At 48.7% G+C, this 27,471-nt stretch overlaps 1 protein-coding gene across 3 annotated transcripts in view; it reads right to left on the bottom strand.

Moving 5' to 3' along the window:
- Window positions 1-2,496: 2,496 nt before the first annotated feature.
- The window catches only part of LOC148146275 (putative G protein-coupled receptor 139), a 37,509-nt gene continuing 12,534 nt past the window's right edge, over window positions 2,497-27,471 (bottom strand). Inside the window, exons 1-2 of one of the 3 annotated variants that reach the window (XR_015760751.1) lie at window positions 3,774-3,909; window positions 3,491-3,615 (exon numbers count right to left, since the gene is read on the bottom strand). Coding sequence is in view for 1 of the 3 variants with exons in the window: in XM_087998608.1 (XP_087854734.1) it covers window positions 2,708-3,615 (908 nt within the window). In the remaining 2 variants the exon portion in view is untranslated. Of the gene's footprint in view, window positions 3,616-3,773; window positions 3,910-27,471 lie in introns of those variants that run through there. The other 2 variants (XM_087998608.1, XR_015760752.1) reach the window with 2 other exon arrangements.

The following is a 27,471-nucleotide window of genomic DNA, read 5'->3' as shown; positions in this document are numbered from 1 at the left end:
GATGAGGGTAAGACTCACATCTGTGTCTTTTGTCAGGAGTGTATGAGAGGGTCAATAGGATGGTGGAAATCCAAGATTGAGGAGTTGGAGAAAGCTGTGCTTTAGCATTGCCATCCAATACCTTACAACGGTAATGATCAGATCTGATGTTGTGAACTGTTGCAGGATGCTGAGCTGTGAAGTGGAATCCCGTCAGTGTGTCCACCTACACAGCGGGAATTTAACATTGCCCACAGGATCCTGTAACTCACCCAGGTGCCTGTGCCCCACAACCTAATATTATGAAGTTGCGTGCTGTACAAGTGGAAGGCAGGAAGCTAGAGTTTTCTTGTTGAAACAATAGGATGGCAGAGGATGTGGTACCTTTCAGAGATAAAGTGCTTTCCGAAGCTTGGAAATTTAAGAAAAATATGTCTGCAAGCAACTGTAAAACCACAAACAATTTTGAAATGGAAACATGTAGCAATTAGCTGCATAATTGGAAAACCTGAGGCTTTTTTTTTATTTTGGTAACCAGCTTGAATCAGCCAATTAATTTAAACCAAGCCGTTAAACACTGAAACTTATCACATTTAAACCTGTTGTTTTTGGCAACCGGTAACCAATCTGGTTGTAAAGCATCTAATGGGTCATCAAGGATCCAAAAAAAGCGGGAATTTTGAAAGATGGGGACAGCCAATGGCTATCTGATCAGATAGCAAACCTGCTAATGGAGAAATAAATACTGGGCTCTCAGAAGAAATATCCATCCTCTCTAAACAAAAGCACCATCTATCTTTCACACATACAATGGCACTCTTAAATAATATTCATGATACCAGAAAAATGACAAAGAGTGCATTTCAGTCAGAGGAAGACAATGGAAGAAGGAACAGAAAGTTTCGGAAGACACATTCTGTGTGAACATTGACAGACCAAGTTTTAATTTATTATTTTCTAGTTATTTGAACGTATATAAGTGGGGCATGTGTTATTGGAGCAGTATACTATTAGAATCTTGTTTTATTCAGGAATAGGTAGTTAGGGAGGGTTGTTCATTTTGTTAGTAATTCTGTTCATCTGTTCACTTTTGGTGTTAGATAAATACATTGATATTTGTTCAGTGCAGAGTGGGTGAAAGGATTTTGTTTTGATTAACAACTCCCTTACAACAGATTGGGGTCTGAAAGGTAGATTATACCACTTAATACACACTTCTTTTATCAGGTGATCTTCTCTGGGAGTTTCAGTTTTAATTATCAGAGGGGTGTCAACCTCCACTTAGTAACACTGAGCCTCCTCTGAAATATCTGTTGTATTTCTTTCGGGGAGGCAAAATAGCGGGCTATGTACAGACTGCCTCTGCTCCTTCCTTCACCAGCTGGACATGCCTTGACAGCCCATTTGCTGCTGGACAGTATGGTCCCCAGTCAAGATTAGAGCAGTGCTAGAAAAACACAGAAGGTCAGGCAACATCCGAGGAGCAGGAAAATAGACATTTCGGGCAGCAGAGGGCTCTCTCCACCGGAGTTCTCCCTCTTTCATTGGGGACCTGGAGTTGATGGTGTTCTGCATCGCAGTCCTGTACAACTGTAGGTTGTGGTAGTCCATGGACTCTCGGCCCACCTGTTTGTTCTGCAGCGCTGTGGAGTCTGTGGACTCTGTGTATATTGGTTGTGGATGTTTGCACTCCCTTTTCAGTTACCTGAACAACCTTTGCTTTGTTTGTGTTTGCACTTCAGCCCCATACTCCTGAACGTTGGGCATCCACTGTGGAGAAATGAGGGCAGGTCAGAAGGTCTCCTTGTGAGTGTGCTCTTGGACCTGGCCAGGCCGGGTATAAACAGGTCCAGGCAGCCGGCCATGGAGGGGAATCATTTCAAATGACTGCAGGTTTCCCTGAAGAAGGAGCAGGTAGTGACCACTAATGCTCTGAATGCCTTTAGGGAGAGGTGGGCACCACGGATAGTGGTGTGCTTTATTTTCCCCTCCAATTCTATTTTGGTTTAATCCCTACCATCCACTTCAGTTTTTTTTCATATCAGCTTTGCAATTACTGGCTTTTGCTTGTTATTGGTTCCTTGCCACACGGCTGTTTTTCCTGGTGGTGTAAGTATTGAGTAAAATTATTTGCACAATAGGCTCACTGAGTCCCTGCACTTTGAGAAAAATATTTCTACTTAACTGACTCTGAGCTGGCTGGCCACAGCCATGGTACTATGCACATGGAAATCAGGAGTCGCTTGGTAATGGGATACTGGCCTCAGTGCAATAACTTCAGAGGGACCTAGGGAGTTATGGTGAGGAAGAAAGGAATAGAGATGAATTCTGTCGTGGCCAGGCCTGAGTGGTGACCCAGAGCTGAAAGCAAAGTGACTTAACCCCAATTGCTGAGCTCGGCCCAGTCTCCTTTCCTTCCCTGAGGATCAGGACTTGGGGCCAGGTCTGTCTCTCTCCAGCTCAGTTTCTTCCACATAAAGACAAACAATACACAGTTAGTTCAGATGCTTGACATTTTTTAATGAACATTTTTATTGTTTACAAATTGAAGTTCCAGATTCCATTACACAGATTACACAGGAAGTGGAATGGTGCCTGAACTGTCCAAAGCATTGGAATGTGCCCCATTACCTATGGGATAAGGACGGACAGGCCAACACTACTCCCAGTCTGTTACTATGTTGGCTAAAGCAAATGAACTGAAATGAGAAAATCCTGAATAGATTGATTAATGAGTGAATTTGATTGATTGATGAATTTGAGTAAAGGGATATTTTAGCACATTCTTCAGCTGCTGTCTGAACTTAGTCTGGGTTATTACATAAATCGCGGTGTTTGTGCAGCAACTGAGGAGCTGCAGCACAAAGCCCAATTGCCGCACCAACATACGTAGATGCACAGTGTAATACCCGATCCATGTCATCCGGTACCATATAGAATATACCATGAACATTGACCATAACAGGATGAAATTCGCCGAGATAACAAATAATAAAATGACAGATTTTTTTCGATTTTGCACTTCTGTGTCACACTGAGTGTTCCCATTGGTGTGAGCCTGGAGTCTCCTGCGGACTCTGCTGGTCACTAAAATGTGTCTGATGCTGCAAATATTGAGCAGCAGAATCAGGAGAAATGGGAGAGCCGGAGTTAGAATGTAGTGGAGGAATTCGATAATGGCCCAGACAAGAGAGGAACGAGCGCCCACTGTTATGTCACAGAACCAGGGGACATTCCTGAGTGTATACCGACCTTTGAGCATAAAATACCAGAAAATGTTCTTTAAACAGCTCAGCACAGTCACTGTTCCCAGAACCACAGCCGCCGTTTTCTCACTGCAATATTTACTTTTCAGCTTCTGGCAACAAATGGCCACAAATCGATCAAAGGTGAAAGTGACAGTGAACCAGACAGAACAGTCAGTGGCTGCATAAAGCAGGACAGCGTGGATGTTACACACAGGGATAGAGAATAGGAAATAAAATTGTTCCAGATAAATAATTGGAATATGTCTCAATATCAGGTTGAGGATAATGACCAGTAGATCCGCCAGTGCCATGGCCCCCAGGTAACGTCTGACACACGGAGATAATCCACAATCTTTATAAAGCAGGACGTAGATCGTCACTACATTAACTGTGAGGAAGGAAAACAAACCAATTACACATCAGCCTGAAGGCAAAGTTACCAGTTTGACTGAGGACAGAGTCTCATTTCAGATGTGTCCCTGTAATCAGAGATTTATTGAAATAATCGAAACTGAAATGACAGATGATATGTTCCGAATCACTTACAAAAATGCAATGTAAAACACAAGAAACGCTTGCTCCCCAAACACACAGGCACACATCCATAAGAACAGATAATTACTACAACATTCCCATGCAGCTGAAAATGTGTTGCTGGAAAAGCGCAGCACGTCAGGCAGCATCCAAGGAGCAGGAGAATCGATGTTTCGGGCATGAGCCCTTCTTCAGGAATGAGGAAAGTGTGTCCAGCAGGCTAAGATAAAAGGTAGGGAGGAGGGACTTGGGGGAGGGGCGTTGGAAATGCGATAGGTGGAAGGAGGTCAAGGTGAGGGTGATAGGCTGGAGTGGGGTGGGGGCGGAGAGGTCAGGAAGAAGATTGCAGGTTAGGAAGGTGGTGCTGAGTTCGAGGGATTTGACTGAGACAAGATGGGGGGAGGGGAAATGAGGAAACTGGAGAAATCTGAGTTCATCCCTTGTGGTTGGAGGGTTCCTAGGCGGAAGCTGAGGCGTTCTTCCTCCAACCGTCGTGTTGCTATGGTCTGGCGATGGAGGAGTCCAAGGACCTGCATGTCCTTGGTGGAGTAGGAGGGGGAGTTGAAGTGTTGAGCCACGGGGTGGTTGGGTTGGTTGGTCCGGGTGTCCCAGAGGTGTTCCACAAGTAGGCGGCCTGTCTCCCCAATATAGAGGAGGCCACATCGGGTGCAGCGGATGCAATAAATGATGTGTGTGGAGGTGTGGGGTCCGTTTGGAGGTGGCGGGCTGGTTGGGTTGGTTGGTCCGGGTGTCCCAGAGGTGTTCTCTGAAACGTTCCGCAAGTCGGCGGTCTGTCTCCCCAATATAGAGGAGGCCACATCGGGTGCAGCGGATGCAATAAATGATGTGTGTGGAGGTGTGGGGTCCGTTTGGAGGTGGCGGGCTGGTTGGGTTGGTTGGTCCGGGTGTCCCAGAGGTGTTCTCTGAAACGTTCCGCAAGTCGGCGGTCTGTCTCCCCAATATAGAGGAGGCCACATCGGGTGCAGCAGATGCAGTAAATGATGTGTGTGGAGGTGCAGGTGAATTTGTGGCAGATATGGAAGGATCCCTTGGGGCCTTGGAGGGAAGTAAGGGGGAAGGTGTGGGCGCAAGGTTTGCATTTCTTGCGATTGCAGGGGAAGGTGCCGGGTGTGGAGGTTGGGTTGGTGGGGGGTGTGGACCTGACGAGGGAGTCATGGAGGGAGTGGTCATTTCGGAATGCTGATAGGAGAGGGAAGGAAAATATATCCGTGGTGGTGCGCTCCGTTTGGAGGTGGCGGAAATGACGGCGGATGATACTTTGTACATGGAGGTTGGTGGGGTGGTAGGTGAGGACCAGTGGGGATCTGTCCTGGTGGCGATTGGAGGGGCGAGGCTCAAGGGCGGAGGAGCGGGAAGTGGAGGAGATGCAATGGAGAGCATCGTTGATCATGTCTGGGGGGGAAATTGCGGTCCTTGAAGAAAGAGACTATCTGGGTTGTACAGTATTGGCACTGGTCCTCCTGGGAGCAGATGCGGTGGAGACGAAGGAATTGGGAATATGGGATGGCATTTTTACAGGGCGCAGGGTGGGAGGAGGTGTAGTCTAGGTAGCTGTGGGAGTCAGTCGGTTTATAGTAAATGTCCGTGTTGATTTGGTCGCCCGAGATAGAAATGGAGAGGTCTAGGAACAGGAGGGAGGAGTTTGAGACGGTCCAGGTAAATGTGAGGTCGGGGTGGAAGATGTTGGTAAAGTGAATGAACTGTTCAACCTCCTCGTGGGAGCACAAGGCAGCGCCGATACAGTCATCGATGTAGCGGAGGAAAAGGTGGGGGGTGGTGCCAGTGTAGCTGCGGAAGATGGACTGTTCCACATATCCTACGAAGAGGCAGGACATGCAGGTCCTTGGACTCCTTCATCGCCACACCATAGCAACACGACGGTTGGAGGAAGAACGCCTCATCTTCCGCCAAGGAACCCTCCAACCACAAGGGATGAACTCAGATTTCTCCAGTTTCCTCATTTCCCCTCCCCCCACCTTGTCTCAGTCAAATCCCTCGAACTCAGCACCACCTTCCTAACCTGCAATCTTCTTCCTGACCTCTCCGCCCCCACCCCCACTCCGGCCTGTCACCCTCACCTTGACCTCCTTCCACCTATCGCATTTCCAACGCCCCTCCCCCAAGTCCCTCCTCCCTACCTTTTATCTTAGCCTGCTGGACACACTTTCCTCATTCCTGAAGAAGGGCTCATGCCCGAAACATCGATTCTCCTGCTCCTTGGATGCTGCCTGACGTGCTACGCTTTTCCAGCAACACATTTTTAGCAAAGAAACAGGTTTACTATGAATACATTCACCATAACCCACCAACGGTTAGCTCAGACCCAGATTCCCTGTGAGTTCAGCCCCATACCCCAACCCAGCGTTAGCTCAGACACAGATTCACTGGGAATACAGCCCCCATACACCACGCAGGGTCAGCTCAGAACCAGATTCACTGTGCAATCATCCCCCTACCACACCCAGGGTCAGATCAGACACAGTTCCACTGGAATACAGCTCCCTCACCCCACCAAGAGTCAGCTCAGCCACAGATTCACTGGGAATACAGCCCCCATACCCGACAAAGGGTTAGATCAGACCCAGATTCAATGTGAATACAGTCACCATACACGCCCAGGGTCAGCTGGGACCCAGTTTCAGGATGAATACATTCCCCAAAACCTCACCCTGGGTCAGCTCAGATCCAGATTCTCTTTGAATACAGACACCTTACCCCACTCAGGATCAGCTCAGTCTCAGATTCACTGTGATTACACCCCACCCAATCCCCACCCAGGGTCAGCTCAGACCCAGATTCACTGCGAATACAGTCCCCATACCACACTCAGGGTCAGCTCAGACCCAGACCCACTGTGAATACAGCCTTCATACCCAACCCAGAGAAAGCTAAGAAACAGGTTTACTGTGAATACAGCCCCCGTAACCCACCGACGGTTAGCTCAGACCCAGATTCTCTGTGTGTTCAGCCCCCATTCTCCATTCAGGGTCAGCTCAGTCACAGATTCACTGCGAATACAGCCCCTATACCCAACCTACGGTCATCTCAGACAAAGATTCATTGTGAATACATCCCCCTTACCCCGACCAGCATCAGCTGAGACCCAGATTCACAGTGAATACAGCTTCCATACCCCTCCCAGTGTCAGCATAGACCCAGACTCACTGTGAATACAGCCTCCATACCCCACTCAGGATCAGCTCAGTCCCGGATTCACTGTGAATACAGCCTCCATACCCCACTCAGGATCAGCTCAGACCCAGATTCACTGTGAATACAGCCTCCATACCCCACTCAGGATCAGCTCAGACCCAGATTCACTGTGAATACAGCCCCCATTACCACTGAGGGTCAGCTCAGACCCAGATTGCCTGTGAATGCAGCCCCTATTACCACTGAAGGTCAGCCCAGTCCCGGATTCACTGTGAATACAGCCTCCATACCCCACTCAGGATCAGCTCAGACCCCAATTCACCGCGAAAACAGACCCCATACCCCGCTCAGGATTAGCTCAGACCCAGATTCACTGTGAATACAGTCCCCATTACCACTGAGGGTCATCTCAGTCCTGGATTCACTGTGAATACAGCCCCCATACACTAGCCAGGATTGGTCAGACCCAGATTTACTGTGAATACAGACCCCATACACCACACAGGGTCAGCTCAGATCCAGATTCCCAGTGAATACAGCCCCCAAACTCCATCCAGGGTTATGTCAGACCCAGATTCATGGGATATACATCCACCTAGGACACCAAGGGTTATGCTCAGACCCAGATTTACTGTGAACACAGCCCTCATACCCCACACAGGGTCAGCTCAGACCCAGATTCACCGCAAAAACAGACCCCATACCCCACCTAGCGTCAGCGCAGATCCAGATTCACTGTAAATACAGCCATCATACACCAGCCATAGGAAAGCTTAGACCCAGACTCAACATGAATACAGCCCGTATTTCTTACCCAGGGTCAGCTAAGAAACAGGTTTACTGTGAATACATCCCCCATAACCCACTGACGCTTAGCTCTGACCCAGATTCACTGTGGATACAGCCCCCATACCACATCCAGGGGTAGGTCTGACTCAGATTCACAGAGTATACATCCCCCTACCACACCCAGGGTCAGCTCAGAACCAGATTCACCGCGAATACAGACCCCATACGCCACCTAGCATCAGCTCATACCCAGATTCACTGTAAATTCAGCCACCGTATGCCCCCCAGGGGAAAGCTCAGCCCCAGACTCAAGGTGAGTACAGCCCGTATTTCCCACGCAGGGTCAGTAAAGAAACACGTTTACTGTGAATACATCCACCATAAGGAAAGAGATCGATCTGAGACGGGTACAGCTGAGAACAGAAGTGAGTCAAACAGTCAGGGCAGGCAGGGACAAGGTAAGACTTGTAAACTAAACTGCACTTATTTCAATGCAAGGGGTCTAACAGGGTAGGCAGATGAACTCAGGGCATGGTTAGGAACATGGGACTGGGATATCATAGCAATTACAGAAACATGGCTCAGGGATGGGCAGGACTGGCAGCTGAATGTTCCAGGATACAAATGCTACAGGAAGGATAGAAAGGGAGGCAAGTGAGGAGGGGGAGTGTCATTTTTGATAAGGGATAGCATTACAGCTGTGCTGAGGGAGGATATTCCCAGAAATACATCCAGAAAAGTTATTTGGGTGGAACTGAGAAATAAGAAAGGGATGATCACCTTATTGGGATTGTATTACAGACCCCCCAACAATCAGAGGGAAATTGAGAAACAAACTTGGAAGGAGATCTCAGTAAGAATAATAGGGTAGTTATGGTAGGGGATTTTAACTTTCCAAACATCGACTGGGACTGCCATAGAGTTAAAGGTTTAGATGGAGAGGAATTTCTTAAGTATGTTCAAGACAATTTTCTGATTCTGTATGTGGATGTACCTACTAGAGAAGGTGCAAAACTTGACCTAGTCTTGGGAAATAAGGGAGGGCAGGTGACTGAGGTGTCAGTGGGGGAGCACTTTGGGGCCAGCGATCATAATTCTATTCGTTTTAAAATAGTGATGGAAAACGATAGACCAGATCTAAAAGTTGAAGTTCTAAATTGGAGAAAGGCCAATTTTGACGGTATTAGGCAAGAACTTTCAAAAGCTGATTGGAGGCAGATGTTCGCAGCTATAGGGACAGCTGGAAAATGGGAAGCCTTCAGAAATGAGGTAACAAAAATCCAGAGAAAGTATATTCCTGTCAGGGTAAAAGGGAAGACTGTTAGGTATAGGGAATGCTGAATGACTAAAGAAATTGAGGATTTGGTTAAGAAAAAGAAGAAAGCATGTGTCAGGTACAGACAGGACAGATCGAGTGAATCCTTAGAAGAGTATAAAAGAGGTAGGAATATACTTAAGAGGGAAATCAGGAGGGACATGACATAGCTTTGGCAAATAGAATGAAGGAGAATCCAAAGGGGTTTTACAAATATATTAAGGACAAAAGGGTAACTAGGGAGAGAATAGGACCCCTCAAAGATCAGCAAGGCAACCTTTGTGTGGAGCCACAGAAAATGGGGGAGATACTAATTGAATATTTTGCATCAGTATTTACTGTGGAAAAGGATATAGAAGATATAGACTGCAGGGAAATAGATGGTGACATCTTGCAAAATGTCCAGATTACAGAGAAGGAAGTGCTGGATGTCTTGAAATGGTTAAAGATGGATAAATCCCCAGGACCTGATCAGGTGCACCCAAGAACTCTGCGGGAAGCTAGAAATGTGATTGCTGGGCCTCTTGCTGAAATATTTGTATCATCGGTAGCACAGGTGAGTTGTTGGAAGATTGGAGGTTGGCAAATGTGGTGCCACTGTTTAAGAAGGGCGGTAAAGACAAGCCAGGAAACTATAGACCGGTGAGCCTGACCTCGGTGGTGGGCAAGTTGTTGGAGGGAATCTTGAGGGACAGGATGTACATGTATTTGGAAAGGCAAGGACTGATTCGGGATAGTCAACATGGCTTTGTGCGTGGGAAATCATGTCTCACAAACTTGATTGAGTTTTTTGAAGAAGTAACAAAGAAGATTGATGAGGGAAGAGCAGTAGATGTGATCTATATGGTCTTCAGTAAGGCGTTCGACAAGGTTCCCCATGGGAGACTGATTGGCAAGGTTAGATCTCATGGAATACAGGGAGAACTAGCCATTTGGTATAGAACTGGCTCAAAGGTAGAAGACAGAGGGTGGTGGTGGAGGGTTGTTTTTCAGACTGGAGGCCTGTGACCAGTGGAGTGCCACAAGGATCGGTGCTGGGCCCTCTACTTTTTGTCATTTACATAAATGATTTGGATGCGAGCATAAGAGGTACAGTTAGTAAATCTGCAGATGACACCAAAATTGGAGGTGTAGTGGACAGCGAAGAGGGTTACCTCAGATTACAACAGAATCTGGACCGGAAGGGCCAATGGGCTGAGAAGTGGCAGATGGAGTTTAATTCAGATAAATGCAAGGTGCTGCATTTTGGGAAAGCAAATCTTAACAGGATTTATACATAATGGGAAGGTCCTAGGGAGTGCTGCTGAACAAAGACACTTTGGAGTGGAGGTTCATAGCTCCTTGAACGTGGAGTCGCAGGTAGATAGGATAGTGAAGAAGGCATTTGGCATGCTTTCCTTTGTTGGTCAGAGTATTGAGTACAGGAGTTGGGAGGTCATGTTGTGGCTATACATTGGTTCGGCCACTGTTGGAATATTGCATGCAATTCTGGTCTCCTTCCTATCGGAAAGATGTTGTGAAACTTGAAAGGGTTCAGAAAAGATTTACAAGGGTGTTGCCAGGGTTGGAGGATCTGAGCTACAGGGAGAGACTGAACAGGCTGGGGCTGTTTTCCCTGGAGCGTCGGAGGCTGAGGGGTGACCTTATAGAGGTTTACAAAATTATAAGGGGTATGGATAGGATAAATAGACAAAGTCTTTTCCCTGAGGTCGGGGAGTCCAGAACAAGAGGGCATAGGTTTAGGCTGAGAGGGGAAAGATATAAAAGAGACCTAAAGGGCAACTTTTTCACGCAGAGGGTGGTACGTGTATGGAATGAGCTGCCAGAGGATGTGGTGGAGGCTGGTACAATTGCAACATTTAAGAGGCATTTGGATGGGTATATGAATAGGAAGGGTTTGGAGGGATATGGGCCAGGCACTGGCAGGTGGGACTAGATTGGGTTGGGATATCTGTTCGGCATGGACGGGTTGGATCGAAGGGTCTGTTTACATGCTGTACATCTCTATGACTATAACCCACCGACGGTTAGCTCAGACCCAGATTCCCTGTGTATACAGCCCCCATTCCCCATCCAGGGTGAGGTCAGACACAGATTCATTGCGAATACAGCCCCCGTACCCCACTCAGGGTGAGGTCAGACACAGATTCACTGCGAATACAGCCCCCATACCCCATCCAGGGTCAGCTCAGACCCAGATTCACCACGAATACGGCCCCCATAACCCACCTACCGTCAGCTCAGACCCAGATTCACTGTGAGTATAGCCACCATTCCCCAACCTGAGTCAGCTCAAACCCAGATTCATTGTGAATACAGCCTTCATACCCAACCCATAGTCAGCTAAGAAACAGGTTTACTGTGAATACATCCCCCATAACCCACCGACGGTTAGCTCAGACCCAGATTCTCTGTGTGTTCAGCCCCCATACCCCACGCAGTGTCAGCTTAAACCCAGACTCACTGTGAATATAGCCGACATGCTCTACCCTGGGTCAGCTTGGACCCATATTCACTGTGAAAACAGCCCCCAAACCCCACTCAGGGTCAGCTCAGCCACAGATTCACTGCGAATACAGCCCCTATACCCAACTTACGGTCATCTCAGACCAAGATTCATTGTGAATACATCCCCCTTACACCAGCCAGGGTCAGCTCAGACCCAAATTCACTGTGAATACATCCCCCATACCCTATCCTGGGTCAGCTAGGTCAAACATTCACTGCGAATGCAGCCCCCAATCCCCACCCTGGGTCAGCTCAGTCGCCGATTCACTGTGAATACAGCTCCCATATTCCACCCAGGATCAGCTAAGAAACAGGTTTAATGTGAATACATTCTCCGTAAACCACCGATGGTTAGCTCAGACCCAGATTCTCTGTGTGTTCAGCCCCCCTACCCCATCCAGGGTCGGCTCATGCCCAGATTCACTGCGAATACAGCCCCTATACCCAAGCTACGGTCATCTCAGACGAAGGTTCATTGTGAATACATCCCCCTTACCCCACCCGGCGTCAGCTGAGACACAGATTCACAGTGAATATAGCCTCAATACCCCACCCAGTGTCAGCTTAAACCCAGATTCACTGTGAATATAGCCCACATTCTTTACCCTGGGTCAGCTCGGACCCAGATTCACTGTGAAAACAGCCCCCAAACCCCACTCAGGGTCAGCTCCGACCCAGATTCACTGTGAATACAAGACCCATACATACTGAGGGTCATATCAGACACAGATTCACTTTGAATACAGTCCCATATCGACTGAGGGTCAGCTCAGTCCCAGATTTACTGTGAATACAACCTCCTTACACTACACAGGGTCAGCTCAGTCCCAGATTCACTGTGAAATCATCTCTCTACCACACCCAAGTGTCAGCTCAGACCCAGATTCACTGTAAATACAGCCATCATACGACTACGAGGGAAAAGCTCAGACACAGACTCAAGGTGAATACAGCCCGTATTTCCCACCCAGGTTCAGATTAGAAACAGGTTTACTGTGAATACATCCCACATAAACCACCGACGGTTAGCTCAGACCCAGATTCACTGTGAATACAGTCCCCATACCCCATGAAGGGTCTGCTCTGACCCAGATTCACTGTGAATACAGCCTGGATACTCCAATCAGGGTCGGCTCAGATACAGACACACTGTGCATACAGTACCCGTTCCCCACCCTGGGTCAGTTAAGACTCAGATTCACTGAATACAGCCTCCATTCCCCACCCTGGGTCAGCTCAGTTGCAGAATCTCTGTGAATACAGCCCCCATACTCCACTCAGGGTCAGTTCAGACTAGATTCACTGTGAAATCATCCCCCTACCATATCCAGGTTCAGCTCAGACACAGATTCACTCTGAATACAGCCTCCATTCCCCACCCTGGGTCAGCTCAATCCAAGATTCACTGTGAATACAGCCCTCATAGCCCACCCAGGGTCAGCTCAGACCCAGATTCACTGTGAATATAGCCCACATTCCCCACCGTGGGTCAGCTCAGACCCAGATTCACTGTAAATAAAGCCCCCAGCCCCCATCAAGGGTCAGCTCAGAAACGATTTACTGTGAATACATCACACGTACCCCATCAATGGCAAGCTCAGAACCAGATTCACTGTGTATACATCCCACTAACCCCACCCAGGGACAGCTCAGAAGCAGATTCACTGTGAATACAGCCCCCAAACCACAGGCATGGTTATGTCAAACCCAGATTGACTGTGAATACAGCCCCCATACCACAACTCATGGTCAGCTCAGATCCAGATTCACTGTGAATACTGCACCACACCCCACCCATGGTCAGCGCAGTCCCAGATTCAATGTGAATACACCCCCATACACGCCCAGGGTCAGCTGAAACCCAGATTCAGTGTGAATACAGCCAACATACCCCACGTAGCGTCAGCTCAGACCTAGAGTCACTGTAAATACATACCATAAAACCTTTCCTGAAGAAGGGCTTATGCCCGAAACGTCGATTCTCCTGTTCCCTGGATGCTGCCTGACCTGCTGCGCTTTTCCAGCAACACATTTCCAGCTCTGATCTCCAGCATCTGCAGACCTCACTTTCTCCTCCACCATAAAACCTCACCCAGGGTCAGCTCAGAACCAGATTGACAGTGAATACATCCCCCTCACCCCACCCAGGAATAGCTCACACTCAGAATCACTGTGAATACATGCCCCGTACACACCCAGGGTCAGCTCAAACCCAGATTCACTGTGAATGCATCCCCCATACCCCATCCAGGGTCAGCTCCCACACAGACTCATTATGAATACAGGACCTGTATCGCACCCAGGGTCAGCTCACAAATAGATTTACTGTGATTACATCCCCTATACTCCACCGACGGTTAGCTCAGACACAGATTCACTGTTAATACATCCCCCATACCACACCCAGGGTCAGCTCAATCCCAGATATACTGTGAATATAGCCGCCATTCCACACCCAGGGTCAGATCAGACCCACATTCACTGTGAGTAGAGCAACCATACCCCAACCAGCGTCAGCTGAGACTCAGACTCAATGTGAATGCAGCTCCAATATCCCACCCAGGGTCAGCACATAAACAGCTTTACTGTGAATAAAACTCCCTTACCCCACCCAGGGTAAGCTCAGACCCAGATTCACTGTGAATACAAATGTCATACCCCACCCTCACCCAGGATCAGCTCAGAAACAGACTCACTGTGAATACAGCCCCCATAACCCACTAGGGTTAGGTCAGACCCAGAGTCACTTTGTATACAATCCCCATACCCATTCAGTGTCAGCTCAGTCCAAGATTCACTGTGAATACAGCCCCCCCATATCACAGGCAGATTTAGGTCAAACCCAGATTGACTGTGAATACAGCCACCATTCCCCAATCAGGGTTAGCTCAGACCCAGATTCACTGTGAATATCGCTTCCAAACCCCACCCAGGGAGAGCTCAGACCCAGATTCACTGCGAATACAGCCCCCATACCCCAAACAGGGTCAGCCCAACACAGACTCATTATGAATACAGCGCTTATATTGTACCCAGGGTCAGCTCGCAAATTGATTTACTGTGATTATAGCTGAAAATGTGTTGCTGGAAAAGAGCAGCAGATCAGGCAGCATCCAAGGAGCAGGGGAATCGACGTTTCGGGCATGAGCCCTTCCTGAAGAAGGGTTCATGCCCGAAACGTCGATTCTCCTGCTCCTTGGATGCTGCTTGACCTGCTGTGCTTTTCCAGCAACACATTTTCAGCTCTGATCTCCAGCATCTGCAGTCCTCATTTTCTCCTTCCTGTGATTATATCCCCCATACTCCACCGACGGTTACCTCAGACCCAGATTCACTGTGAATACATCCCCCATAACCTAACTGGGGTCAGCCCAGACCCAGATTCACTGGGATTACAGCCAACATACCCCACCAAGAGTCAGCTCAACCTCAGAATCACTGTGAATACTGCCCCATATCGCACCCAAGGTCAGCTCAGTCCCAGATTCAACATGAATACAGTCCCCATACACGCTCAAGGTCAGCTAAGACCTAGATTCAGTGTGAATACAGCCAACATACCCCACGCAGGGTCAGCTCAGACCCAGAGTCACCGTGAATACATCCCCCTTACCCCACCTAGGGATAGCTCACACTCAGATTCACTGTGAATACAGCCCTCCTACCCCATCCAGGGTCAGCTCAGACCCAGAGTCACCGTGAATACATAGGAGAAAGTGAGGACTGCAGATGCTGGGGATCAGAGCTTAAAAATGTGTTGCTGGAAAAGCGCAGCAGGTCAGGCTAAGATGTCCTTGTGGGGGAGAGCTTCTTCAAGGAAGGCATCCTTGCAAGAGAATTCCTGAAGAAGGGCTTATGCCCGAAACGTCAATTCTCCTTCTCCTTTGATGCTGCCTGACCTGCTGCGCTTTTCCAGCAACACATTTTTAAGCTCTGATCCCCAGCATCAGTAGTCCTCACCTTCACCGTGAATACATCCCCCTTACCCCACCTGGGATAGCTCACACTCCGATTCGCTGTGAATACAGCCCCCATACCGCACTCAGGGATAGCTCAATCCCAGATTCATTGTGAATACAGACTCATACTCATTTTCTGGATTAGTGGTGCTGGAAGAGCACAGCAGTTCAGGCTACATCCGAGGAGCAGTAAAATCGACGTTTCTGGCAAAAGCCCTTCATCAGGAATAAAGGCAGAGAGCCTGAAACGTGGAGAGATAAGCTAGAGGAGGGTGGGGGTGGGGAGAAAGTGGCATATAGTACAATAGGTGAGTGGGGGAGGGGATGAAGGTGATAGGTCAGGGAGGAGGGTGGAGTGGATAGATGGAAAAGAAGATAGGCAGGTAGGACAACTCATGGGGACAATGCTGAGCTGGACGTTTGGAAATAGGGTGAGGTGGGGGAAGGGGAAATGAGGAAACTGCTGAAGTCCATATTGATGCCCTGGGGTTGAAGTGTTCCAAGGCGGAAGATGAGGCGTTCTTCCTCCAGGCATCTGGTGGTGAGGGAGCGGCGGTGAAGGATGCCCAGGACCTCCATGTCCTCGGCAGAGTGGGAGGGGGAGTTGAAATGTTGGGCCACAGGGTGGTGTGGTTGATTGATGCGGGTGTCCCGGAGATGTTCCCTAAAGCACTCTGCTAGGAGGCGTCCAGTCTCCCCAATGTAGAGGAGACCGCATCGGGAACAATGGATAAATAAATGATATTAGTGGAAGTGCAGGTAAAACTTTGGATGTGGAAGGCTCCTTTAGGGCCTTGGATAGAGGTGAGGGAGGAGGTGTGGGCGCAGGTTTTACAGTTCCTGCAGTGGCAGGGGAAGGTGCCAGGATGGGAGGGTGAGTTGTAAGGGGGCGTGGACCTGACCAAGTAGTCACGGAGGGAACGGTCTTTGCGGAGATATCACCTTCATCCCCTCCCCAACTCACCTATTGTACTCTATGCTACTTTCTCCCCACCCCCACCCTCCTCTAGCTTCACCCTTCAGGCTCTCTGCCTTTATTCCTGATGAAGGGCTTTTGCCCGAAACGTCAATTTTACTGCTCCTCGGATGCTGCCTGAACTGCTGTGCTCTTCCAGCACCACTAATCCAGAATCTGGTTTCCAGCATCTGCAGTCATTGTTTTTACCCAGACTCATACTCAACCCAATGTCAGCTGAGTCCCAGATTCACTGTGAATGCATCCCCGTAGCACACCCAGGGTCAGCTCAGATGCAGTTCAGTGTGAACAAATTCCCCATATCACACCCAGTGTTTCGGACCCAGATTCACTGCGAATACTTCCCCCTTACCCAATCCAGGATTCGCTCAGAACAAGATGCATGTGAATACAGTCCCCACACACTCTGCAGGGTCTGCTCAGACCCAGATTCACTGTGAATAAAGCCCCAATACCCCATGGTTAGTTCAGAATACCGATGGTTAGTTCAGAACAAGATTCACTGTCGATTCTCCTGTTCCTTGGATGCTGCCTGACCTGCTGTGCTTTTCCAGCAACACATTTTCAGCTCTGATCTCCAGCATCTGCAGCCCTCACTTTCTCCTCGAAGATTTTAACCTACTGCGAATCCTCTTACAAGGATGCCTTCCTTGAAGAAGCTCTCTTCCTCCCTCTACAAGGATTTCAGTGAGTCCCTATCTTAGCCTGCTGGACACACTTTTCTCATTCCTGAAGAAGGGCTTATGCGCGAAACGTCGATTCTCCTGTTCCTTGGATGCTGCCTGACCTGCTGCGCTTTTCCAGCAACACATTTTCGTCACTGTGTATACATCCCACTTACCCCACTCAGGGTCAGCACAGAAACAGATTCATTGTGAATACAGCCCCCATACCCCAACAGTCTTGGATCAGATCCAGAGTTACTTTGTATACAGTCCCCATACCCATTCAGATTCAGCTCAGTTCCAGATTCACTGTGAATACAGCCATCAAATCACAGGCATGGTTAGGTCAAACTCAGATTGACTGTGAATACAGCCCCAATATCCCAATCAGGGTCAGTTCAGACCCACATTCACTGTGAATATAGCCCCCATGCCACACCCAGGGTCAGCTCAGACCAAAATTCAGTGTGAATACAACCAACACACCCCACGCAGGGTCAGCTCAGAACCAGATTAACTGTGAATACATCCCCCTTACCCCACCCAGGGACAGCTCACACTCAGATTCATTGTGAATACAGCCCCCATACATCAGATACAGGTACACTGTGAATGCATCCGCCATACCCCATCCAGGGTCAACTCAGACCCAGATTCACTGTGAATACATCCCCCTTACCCCACCCAGGGACAGCTCAGACTCAGATTCACTGTGAATAAAGCCCCCACACCCTATCAAAAGGTCAGTTCAGAAACAGATTTACTAAGACGACATCTCACAAACCCCACCGATGATTAGCTCAGAACAAGACTCACTGTGAATACATCTCATTTACCCCACCCAGGGACAGCTCAAACCCAGACTCACTGTGAATACATCTCATTTACCCCACCCAGGGACAGCTCAAACCCAGACTCACTGTGAGTACATCTCATTTACCCCACCCAGGGACAGCTCAAACCCAGACTCACTGTGAATACATCTCATTTACCCCACCCAGGGACAGCTCAAACCCAGACTCACTGTGAATACATCTCATTTACCCCACCCAGGGACAGCTCAAACCCAGACTCACTGTGTATACAGCCCATATTTCCTACCCAGGGTCAGCTCAGACCCAGATTCGCTATGAATACATCCCCCATACTACACTCAGGGCCAGCTCAGACTCAAATTCACTGTCAATACAGAGCCAATCCCTAACTAGGGTCAGCTGAGCCCCACATTCACTGTGAATATACCCCATACCACACTCAGGGTCAGCTCAGACTGAGATTCACTGTGAATACATCTCACATACCCCACCCAGGGACAGCTCAAATCCAGACTCACTGTGAATACAGCCCATATTTCCCACCCAGGGTTAGCTCAGAGCCAGATTCTCTGCAAATACAGCCCCCATACCCTACCAGGGTTAGGTCAGACCCAGAGTCACTTTGTATACCGTCCCCATACCCATTCTGGGTCAGTTCAGTCTCAGATTCACTATGAATACAGCCCCCATACAACAGACAGGGTTAGGACAAACCCAGATTGACTGTGAATACAGCCCCCATCCTCAATCAGGGTCAGCTCAGACCCAGATTCACTGTGAATACAGCCCCCATACCACACCCAGGGTCAGTTCAGACCCTGATTCACTGTGAACACAGCACCCATATCCCAACCAGCGTCAGCTGAGACCCAGACTCAATGTGAATACAGCTCCGATATCCCACCCAGGTTCAGCACAGAAACAGATTTACTGTGAATAAAACCCCCCTACCCCACCAGGGTCAGCTCAGACCCAGATTCATTGTGAATACAGCCTTCATACCCATGGAGGGTCTGCTCAGCCCCAGAATCACAGTGAATGCTGCCCCATACCCTAGCCAGGGTCAGCTCAGACCCAGATTCAATTTGAATACAGCCAACACACCCCAAGCAGAGTCAGCTGAGACCCAGATTCAGTGTGAATACATCCCCCAAAACCTCATCCAGCGTCAGCTCAAAACCAGATTGACTGTGAATACATCCACCCTTACCCCAGGGTCGGTTCACAAACAGATTTACTGTGATTACTTCCCCCATACTCCACCGACAGTTAGCTCAGTTCCAGATTTACTGTGAATACATCCCCCATACTGCTCCCAGGGTCAGCTCAATCCCAGATTCACTGTGAGCACAGCACCCATACCCCTACCAGCATCAGCTGAGACTCAGACTAAATGTGAATACAGCTCCTATGTCCCACCCATGGTCAGATCAGACTCAGATTCACGGTAAATACAGCCCCCATATCTGACTCAGGGCCAGCTCAGACCCAGATTCACTGTGAGTACAACCTTCATACCCTTACCCAGGGTCAGCTTAGACACGGATTCACTGTGAACACATCCCCCATAACCTAACTAGGGTCAGCTTAGACCCAGATTCACTGTGAATACAGCCTCCATACTCAACCCAGGGTCAGCACAGACCCAGGTTCACTGGATTACAGTCCCCAGGGTCAGCTCAGTCCCAAATTCAACATGAGTACAGTCCCCATACACACCCAGAGTCAACTGAGACCCAGATTCACTGTGAATACAGCCCCCATACATCACACAGGGTCAGCTCAGATACAGATTCACTGTACATACATCCAACATACCCCATCCAGGGTCAACTCAGACACAGAGTCACTCCAAATACAGCCCCTGTACCCACCCAGGGTAAGCTCTGACCCAGTTTCACGATGAATACAGACACCGTACACTACTCAGGATCAGCTCAAACCCAGATACACTGTGAATACAGCCCCCATACCCCAAACAGGGTCAGCTCAGACCCAGATACACTGTGAATACAGCCCCCATACCCCAAACAGGGTCAGCTCAGATACAGAGTCACTGCAAATACAGCAGCTGAATCGCACCCAGAGTCAGCTCACAAATACATTTACGATGATTATATCCCCCATTCTCCACCGACGGTTAGCTCATACCCAGATTCACTGTGAATACAACCTTCATTCCTCACCCAGGGTCAGCTCAGAGCCAGATTCACTGTGAATACAAACCCCAAATCCCCACCCAGGGTCAGCTCAGACCCAGATTCACTGTGAATACAAACCCCAAATCCCCACCCAGGGTCAGCTCAGACCCAGAATACTGTATTTACAGCTTCCATAAGCCACCCAGGGTCAGCTCAGACCCAGATTCACTGTGAATACAGCCCCCATACCCCAAACAGGGTCAGCTCAAACCCAGATTCACTGTGAATACAGCCCCCATACCCCAAACAGGGTCAGCTCCTACACAGACTCATTATGAGTATATCACCTGGATCGCACCCAGGGTCAGCTCACAAATAGATTTACTGTGATTACATCCCCCATTCTCCACCGACGGTTAGCTCAGACCGACATTCACTGATAATACACCTCCCATAATGCACCCAGGGTTAGCTCAATCCCAGATTCACAGTGAATATAGCCCCCGTTCTACACCCAGGGTGAGGGGTGGGGGTGTAGGTTTGCTCGCTGAGTTGTAGATTTGATATCCAGATGTTTCATTACTTGGCTAGGTAACATCATCAGTGGTGACCTCCAAGTGAAACAAAGCTGTTGTCTCCGGCTTTCCATTTATATCTTTCTCCTGGATGGGGTTCCTGGGGTTTGTGGTGATGTCATTTCCTGTTTGTTTTCTGAGGGGTTGATAGATGGTATCTAGATCTATGTGTTTGTTTATGGCGTTGTGGTTGGAGTGCCAGGCCTCTAGGAATTCTCTGGCATGTCTTTGCTTAGCCTGTCCCAGGATAGATGTGTTGTCCCAGTTGAAATGGTGGTTTTCTTCATCCGTGTGTAGGGCTACAAGGGAGAGAGGGTCGTGTCTTTTTGTGGCTAGCTGGTGTTCATGTATCCTGGTGGCTAACCGTTATTCAAACAAGCAACAAATCAAGAATGGACAGACGCGGTAGAACGAGCCATAAACACCAAACAACAACAAACACAGATAAAGAAAAATCGGGACCTGAAGAAAAAACTGGACCAACTCACAAACAAAGACAAAACCGATAACACGGGCATGGATAAAAAACTTATCAGACCGGACCCTATCAGACACAGAAGAAGCGGTACTAGTAAATGGACTAAATTTCAATGACCGAGACGCTGACAAGAAGGATTTCCTAGTGGCATTAGAAACCACATTGAAGGACAACAATCTCATGGAAGAAACACAACAAACTATCAGACAGACAGTTGCACCTACTCTGAGCCGAAAGAGGGAAGGAAACAATCTGAACACACAAGAAAAGAAAGCCCTAGACAACCTCAAAAAAGACAAAACCATCGTTATATTACCTGCAGACAAAGGTCAGCTCACAGTCATCCTGAACAGAAGGGACTACATTGAGAAAGCCAATGCACTACTCGCAGACACCAACACCTACAAGAGGTGGCGCTAGACCTACCCCCACAACTAGAAAACAAAATCACATATCTCCTAAGAAAATTACACAATTCCGGACAATTAAACAAGACAGAATTCCAGAAAATGAAACCCGACGGGACCAACACCCCACGATTCTACGGACTACCAAAAATCCATAAACCAGGAGCCTCCCTCAGACCTATAGTCTCACTACCCAGAACACCAACTTACAGACTGGCCAAAGAACTACACGCAATACTGAAGTACCTAGTAGAAGAGTCACAGCACTCCATCCACTCCACCCAGGAATTCCTAAAAGTCATCAGAAACACCAAGATAGAGGAAGATGAAGCAATGATCTCATTCGATGTAACAGCACTGTTCACCTCCATCAACACCGACCTGGCAAAGGAAACACTCGCCACACTTTTAGAAGAGACCATCTCACACACACACCAACCACCATCAATCACATTACCAACGAAAACATCATGAAGCTAGTGGTCCTGTGCCTCACCACCCACTTCACTTTCAACGGCACACCCATGGGATCTCCGCTATCAGGATTCATAGCAGAAGCAAAAATGCAAAGGCCTTACCATCAAACCAAAAATCTGGGTCTGCTACATAGATGACACATTTGTCATCACAAAACGAAACAAGATAGAAGAGACATTTAACATCATCAACAACACCCTCACAGGCATAAAGTTCACCAAGGAGGAAGAAACTGACAACAAACTCGCATTCCTGGACATCACAGTCGAAAGAAAGGACAAGGGAGAACTACAAACCTGCGTAAACAGAAAACCGACAAACACTGACCAAATACTTAACTACACCAGCAACCATCCCAACACACACAAACAAAGCTGTTTCAGAACGCTATTCCAACGAGCCACCACACGCTGCAGCACAGACAAACTTCGGAAAACAGAGGAGAACCACCTAAACAACGTATTCAAGAAGAACGGATACTCAAAAAATACAGTCCGCAGACTCCTCAAGAACAAACCACGACAAGCAGACCAAACACAGCCAGAAACCCTAACCACCTTACCAAACATCAAAGAATTTTCAGAAATGACAGCCAGACTACTGAGACCCCTCAGAACCCTAGTAGCACACAAACTCACCAACACTCTCAAACAAAAACTAACTTAAAAGACCCAGTACAACCCATGGACAAAACCAACGTCATCTACAAAATTCCATGCAAGGACAGCCCACAAACACTACGTAGGACAAACAGGAAGAAAGTTAGCCACCAGGATACATGAACACCAGCTAGCCACAAAAAGACACGACCCTCTCTCCCTCGTAGCCCTACACACGGATGAAAAAAACTACCATTTTGACTGGGACAACACATCTATCCTGGGACAGGCTAAGCAAAAACATGCCAGAGAATTCCTTGAGGCCTGGCACTCCAACCACAACGCCATAAACAAACACATTGATCTAGATGTGTTTGGATATCAAACCCACAGCTCAGCGAGCAAACCTCCACCCTAAACCTCAACCTGAGCTACTAACCTTCACAAACCCAGGGTGAGCTCAGACCCAGATCCACTGTGAGTACAGCACCCATACCCCAACCAGCGTCAGCTGGGACTCAGACTCATTATGAATACAGCTCCGATATCCCACCCAGGGTCAGCACAGAAACAGATTTACTGTGAATAAAACCTTATACCCAACTCAGGGGCAGCTAAGTCCAGATTCTCTGTGAATACAGCCTCCATACCCCACCCAGGGTCAGCTCAGACCTGACTCAATGAGAACACAGCCACCATACCCAACCCAGGGTCAGCTGAGACCCAGGTTCACTGTGAACACAGCCTCCATACCCCAACCAGTGTCAGCTCAGATACAGAGTCACTGTGAATACAGCTCCTCTCTCCCACCCAGGATCAGCTCAGAAACAGATTTACTGTGAATACATCACACACATGCCATGCAGGGTTAGCTCTGACCCAGATTCCCTGCAAATACAGCCCCATTCCCCACCCAGGGTCAGCTCAGATACAGACTCACTGCGAATACAGCCCCCTTACCCCACCAGGTATAGGTCAGACCCAGATTCACTGTGAATACAGCCCCCATACTGCACCCAGGGTCAGCTCAGACTTGGATCCAGTGTAAATACATCCACTATGCCCCACCCAGGGTTATCTCAGAAACAGATTCACTGTGAATACAGTCCCCACACCCCACCCAGTGTTAGCTCAGACCCAGATTCACTGTGAACACACCGAATACCCCACCCAGGGTCAGCTCTGACCTCAGTTCACTGTGAATACATCCCCAAAAATACGCCACGCACGCTCACCTCAGACACATTTCACTATGAATACAGCCCACATACTCCTCCCAGGGTGAGCTCAGACACAGATTCTCTCTGAATACAACCCCATACCCCACAAAGAGTAAGCTCAGACCTAGATTCATTGTTAATACATCCCCATACTCCACCCAACGTCAGCTCAGTCCCAGATTCACTGTGAATACAACCCCCATACCACACCCAGGGTCAACTCAGACAAAGGTTCACTGTGAATACAACCCCCATACCGCATCCAGGGTCAGCTTAGACCCAGATTCACTGTGAATACAGCCCACATACTCCACCCAGCGTCAGCTCAGACACAAATTCTCTCTGAATACAGCCCCAATATCTCACCCAGGGTCAACTCAAATCCAGATTCACTGTGAATTTAACACCCCCTTATCCCACCAAAAGTCAGCTCAGACCCAGATTCACTGTTAATATAGCCCCATTCCCACCCAGGGTCGGCTCAGACCCACGTTCACTGTGAATACAGCTCAGATTCCCCACCCACGGTCAGTCCAGACCTAGATTCACTGTGAATACATCTCCTTTATCACACCCAAGGTCAGCTCAGACACAGATTCACTGTGAATACAGCACCCAGACCCCACCCAAGATCAGCCCAGACCTAGATTCTCAGTGAATGCATTCCCCATACGCTACCTAGTGTCAACTTAGCCCCAGATTCACTGGAAGTACAGCTCCCTTACTCCACCCAGGGTTAGCTGAGACCCAGATTCACTGTGAATACAGTCCCTATACATCACTCAGGGTCAGCTCAGACACAGATTCACTGTGAATACAGCCCCCATACCCCATCTAGAATCAGTTCAGACCCAGATTCACAGTGAATACACCCCTCATATCACACCCAGGGTCAGCTCAGAACCAGATTCACTGTGAATACAGCCCCCATACCCCATCTAGAATCAGTTCAGACCCAGATTCACAGTGAATACACCCCTCATATCACACCCAGGGTCAGCTCAGAACCAGATTCACTGTGAGTACATCCAGGGTTAGCTGAGACACAGATGCACTTTGAATACAGCTTCCATATACCACCCAGTGTCAGCTCACACCCAGATGCACTGTTAGTACACCCCCATATCCCACCACAGTTAGGTCAGACCCTGATTCACTGTGAATAAAGTGCCCAAAACCCCACTAGGATCAGCTCAGACACAGATTCACTGTGAATACCGCCGCATACCCAACCCAGGGTCAGCCCAGACCCAGCACGGTGGCACAGTGGTTCGCACTGCTGCCTCACAGCGCCGGAGACCCGGGTTCAATTCCCGCCTCAGGCGATTGACTGTGTGGAGTTTGCACGTTCTCCCCGTGTCTGCGTGGGTTTCCTCTGGGTGCTCCGGTTTCCTCCCACAGTCCAAAGATGTGCAGTCAGGTGAATTGGCCATGCTAAATTGCCAGTAGTGTTAGGTAAGGGGTAAATGTAGTGGTATGGGTGGGTTGCGCTTCGGCGGGTCGGTGTGGACTTGTTGGGCCGAAGGGTCTGTTTCCACACTGTAATGCCATCTAATCTAAAAACCCAGGGTAGCTCAGACCCAGATTCACAGTGAATGCAGCCCGCATGCCCCAGGCAGGCTTAGCGCAGACCCACGTTTGTGAATAAAGCCCCATACATACCCAGATTTACCTTAGACCCAGATTCACTGTGAATACAGCTTACATACCCTGTCCAGGGTCAGTTCAGACCCAGATTCACTGTGAATACGTACCCACAAACAACCCACGCATGGGTCAAGTCAGATCCAGATTCACTGATAATACAGCCCCCTTATCCCAACAACGGTCAACTCAGACCCAGATTCACTGTTCATGCAGCCCCATAACTCACCAGGGTTTGCTCAGACCTATATTCATTTTGAATACAGCCCCCAAGACCCCACCATGAGTCAGCTCGGATCCAGATTCACTGTGAATACAGCCCACATTCCCAATCCACGGTTGGTTCAGACACAGATCCAATGTGAATGTATCCCCCAGTACCCACCCAGGGTCAGCTCAGACCCAGATTCACTGTGAATACATCCCCCACACCCCACACAGAGTTAGCTCAGACTCAGATTCACTGTGAATACAGCACCCAGACCCCACCCAAGGTCAGCCCAGACCTAGATTCTAAGTGAATGCATCCCCCATACCCTACCTAGTGTCAGCTTAGCCCCAGATTCACTGGGAGTACAGCTCCCGTACCCACCCAGGGTTAGGTGAGACTCAGATTCACTGTGAATACAGCCTCCATACACCACACAGGGTCAGCTCAGACAAGGATTCCCAGTGAACATAGACCCCATACACCACCCAGGGTTAGGTGAGACCCAGATTCACTGTGAATACAGCCCCCATACACCATGCAGGGTCAGCTCAGACACAGATTCCCTGTGAATACATACCCCATACCACACCCAGGGTCAGCTCAGACCCAGATTCACTGTGAACATAGACCCCCATACACCACCCAGTGTTAGGTGAGACCAAGACATCAATGTGAATACAGCCCTCATACAGCACGCAGGGTCAGCTCAGACACAGATTCCCTGTGAATATATACCTCATACCACACCCAGGGTCAGCTCAGACGCAGATTCACTGTGAACATAGACCCCCATACACCATCCAGGGTTAGGTGAGACCAAGACATCAGTGTGAATACAGCCCTCATACACCACGCAGGGTCAGCTCAGACACAGATTCCCTGTGAATACATACCTCATACCACACCCAGGGTCAGCTCAGACGCAGATTCACTGTGAACATAGACCCCCATACACCACCCAGGGTTAGCTCAGACCAAGACTCAGTGTGAATACAGCCCCCATACCCCAGCAGAATCAGCTCACACCCAAATTCACTTTGAATACAACCCCATACCTCAACCACAGTCAGCTCAGACTCAGATTCACTGTGAACTCCCCCCCGCCCCCCATAAGCAGCCCAAGGTTACCTCAGACGCAGATTCACTGTGAATTAGGCCTCTCTACCCAATCCAGGGTCAGCTCAGACCCAAATTAACCATGAATTCAGCCCCCAAAAACACCACCAAGAGTCGGTTTAGATCTAGAGACACTGTGAATACAACCCCAGACTCCACTGTTTGTAAATACTGTTTGTAATTTTTATTAATGACTTGGAAGACGGAGTTGAAGGGTGGGTCAGTAAATTTGCAGACAATACGAAGATTGGTGGAGTTGTGGATAGTGAGGAGGGCTGTTGTCGGCTGCAAAGGGACTTAGATATGATGCAGAGCTGGGCTGAGGAGTGACAGATGGAGTTCAACCCTGTCAAATGTGAGGTTGTCCATTTTGGAAGGACAAATAAGAATGCGGAATACAGGGTAAACGGTAGGGTTCTTAGTAAGGTGGAGGAGCAGAGGGATCTTGGGTTCTATGTTCATAGCTCTTTGAAAGTTGCCACTGAGGTGGATAGAGCTTGTAAGAAGGCCTATGGTGTATTCGCGTTCATTAGCAGAGGGATTGAATTCAAGAGTCGTGGGGTGATGTTGCAGCTGTACAGGACCTTGGTTAGGCCAGATTTGGAGTACTGTGTGCAGTTCTGGTCGCCTCACTTTAGGAA

This window comes from Chiloscyllium plagiosum, unplaced genomic scaffold, assembly GCF_037043375.1.
Source record: "Chiloscyllium plagiosum isolate Xiang-an unplaced genomic scaffold, Cpla_swu_hap1 HiC_scaffold_21, whole genome shotgun sequence".
NCBI lineage: Eukaryota > Metazoa > Chordata > Chondrichthyes > Orectolobiformes > Hemiscylliidae > Chiloscyllium > Chiloscyllium plagiosum.
Note: the sequence above shows the minus strand (reverse complement) of the source record. Positions and strands in the feature narration are given on the sequence as shown.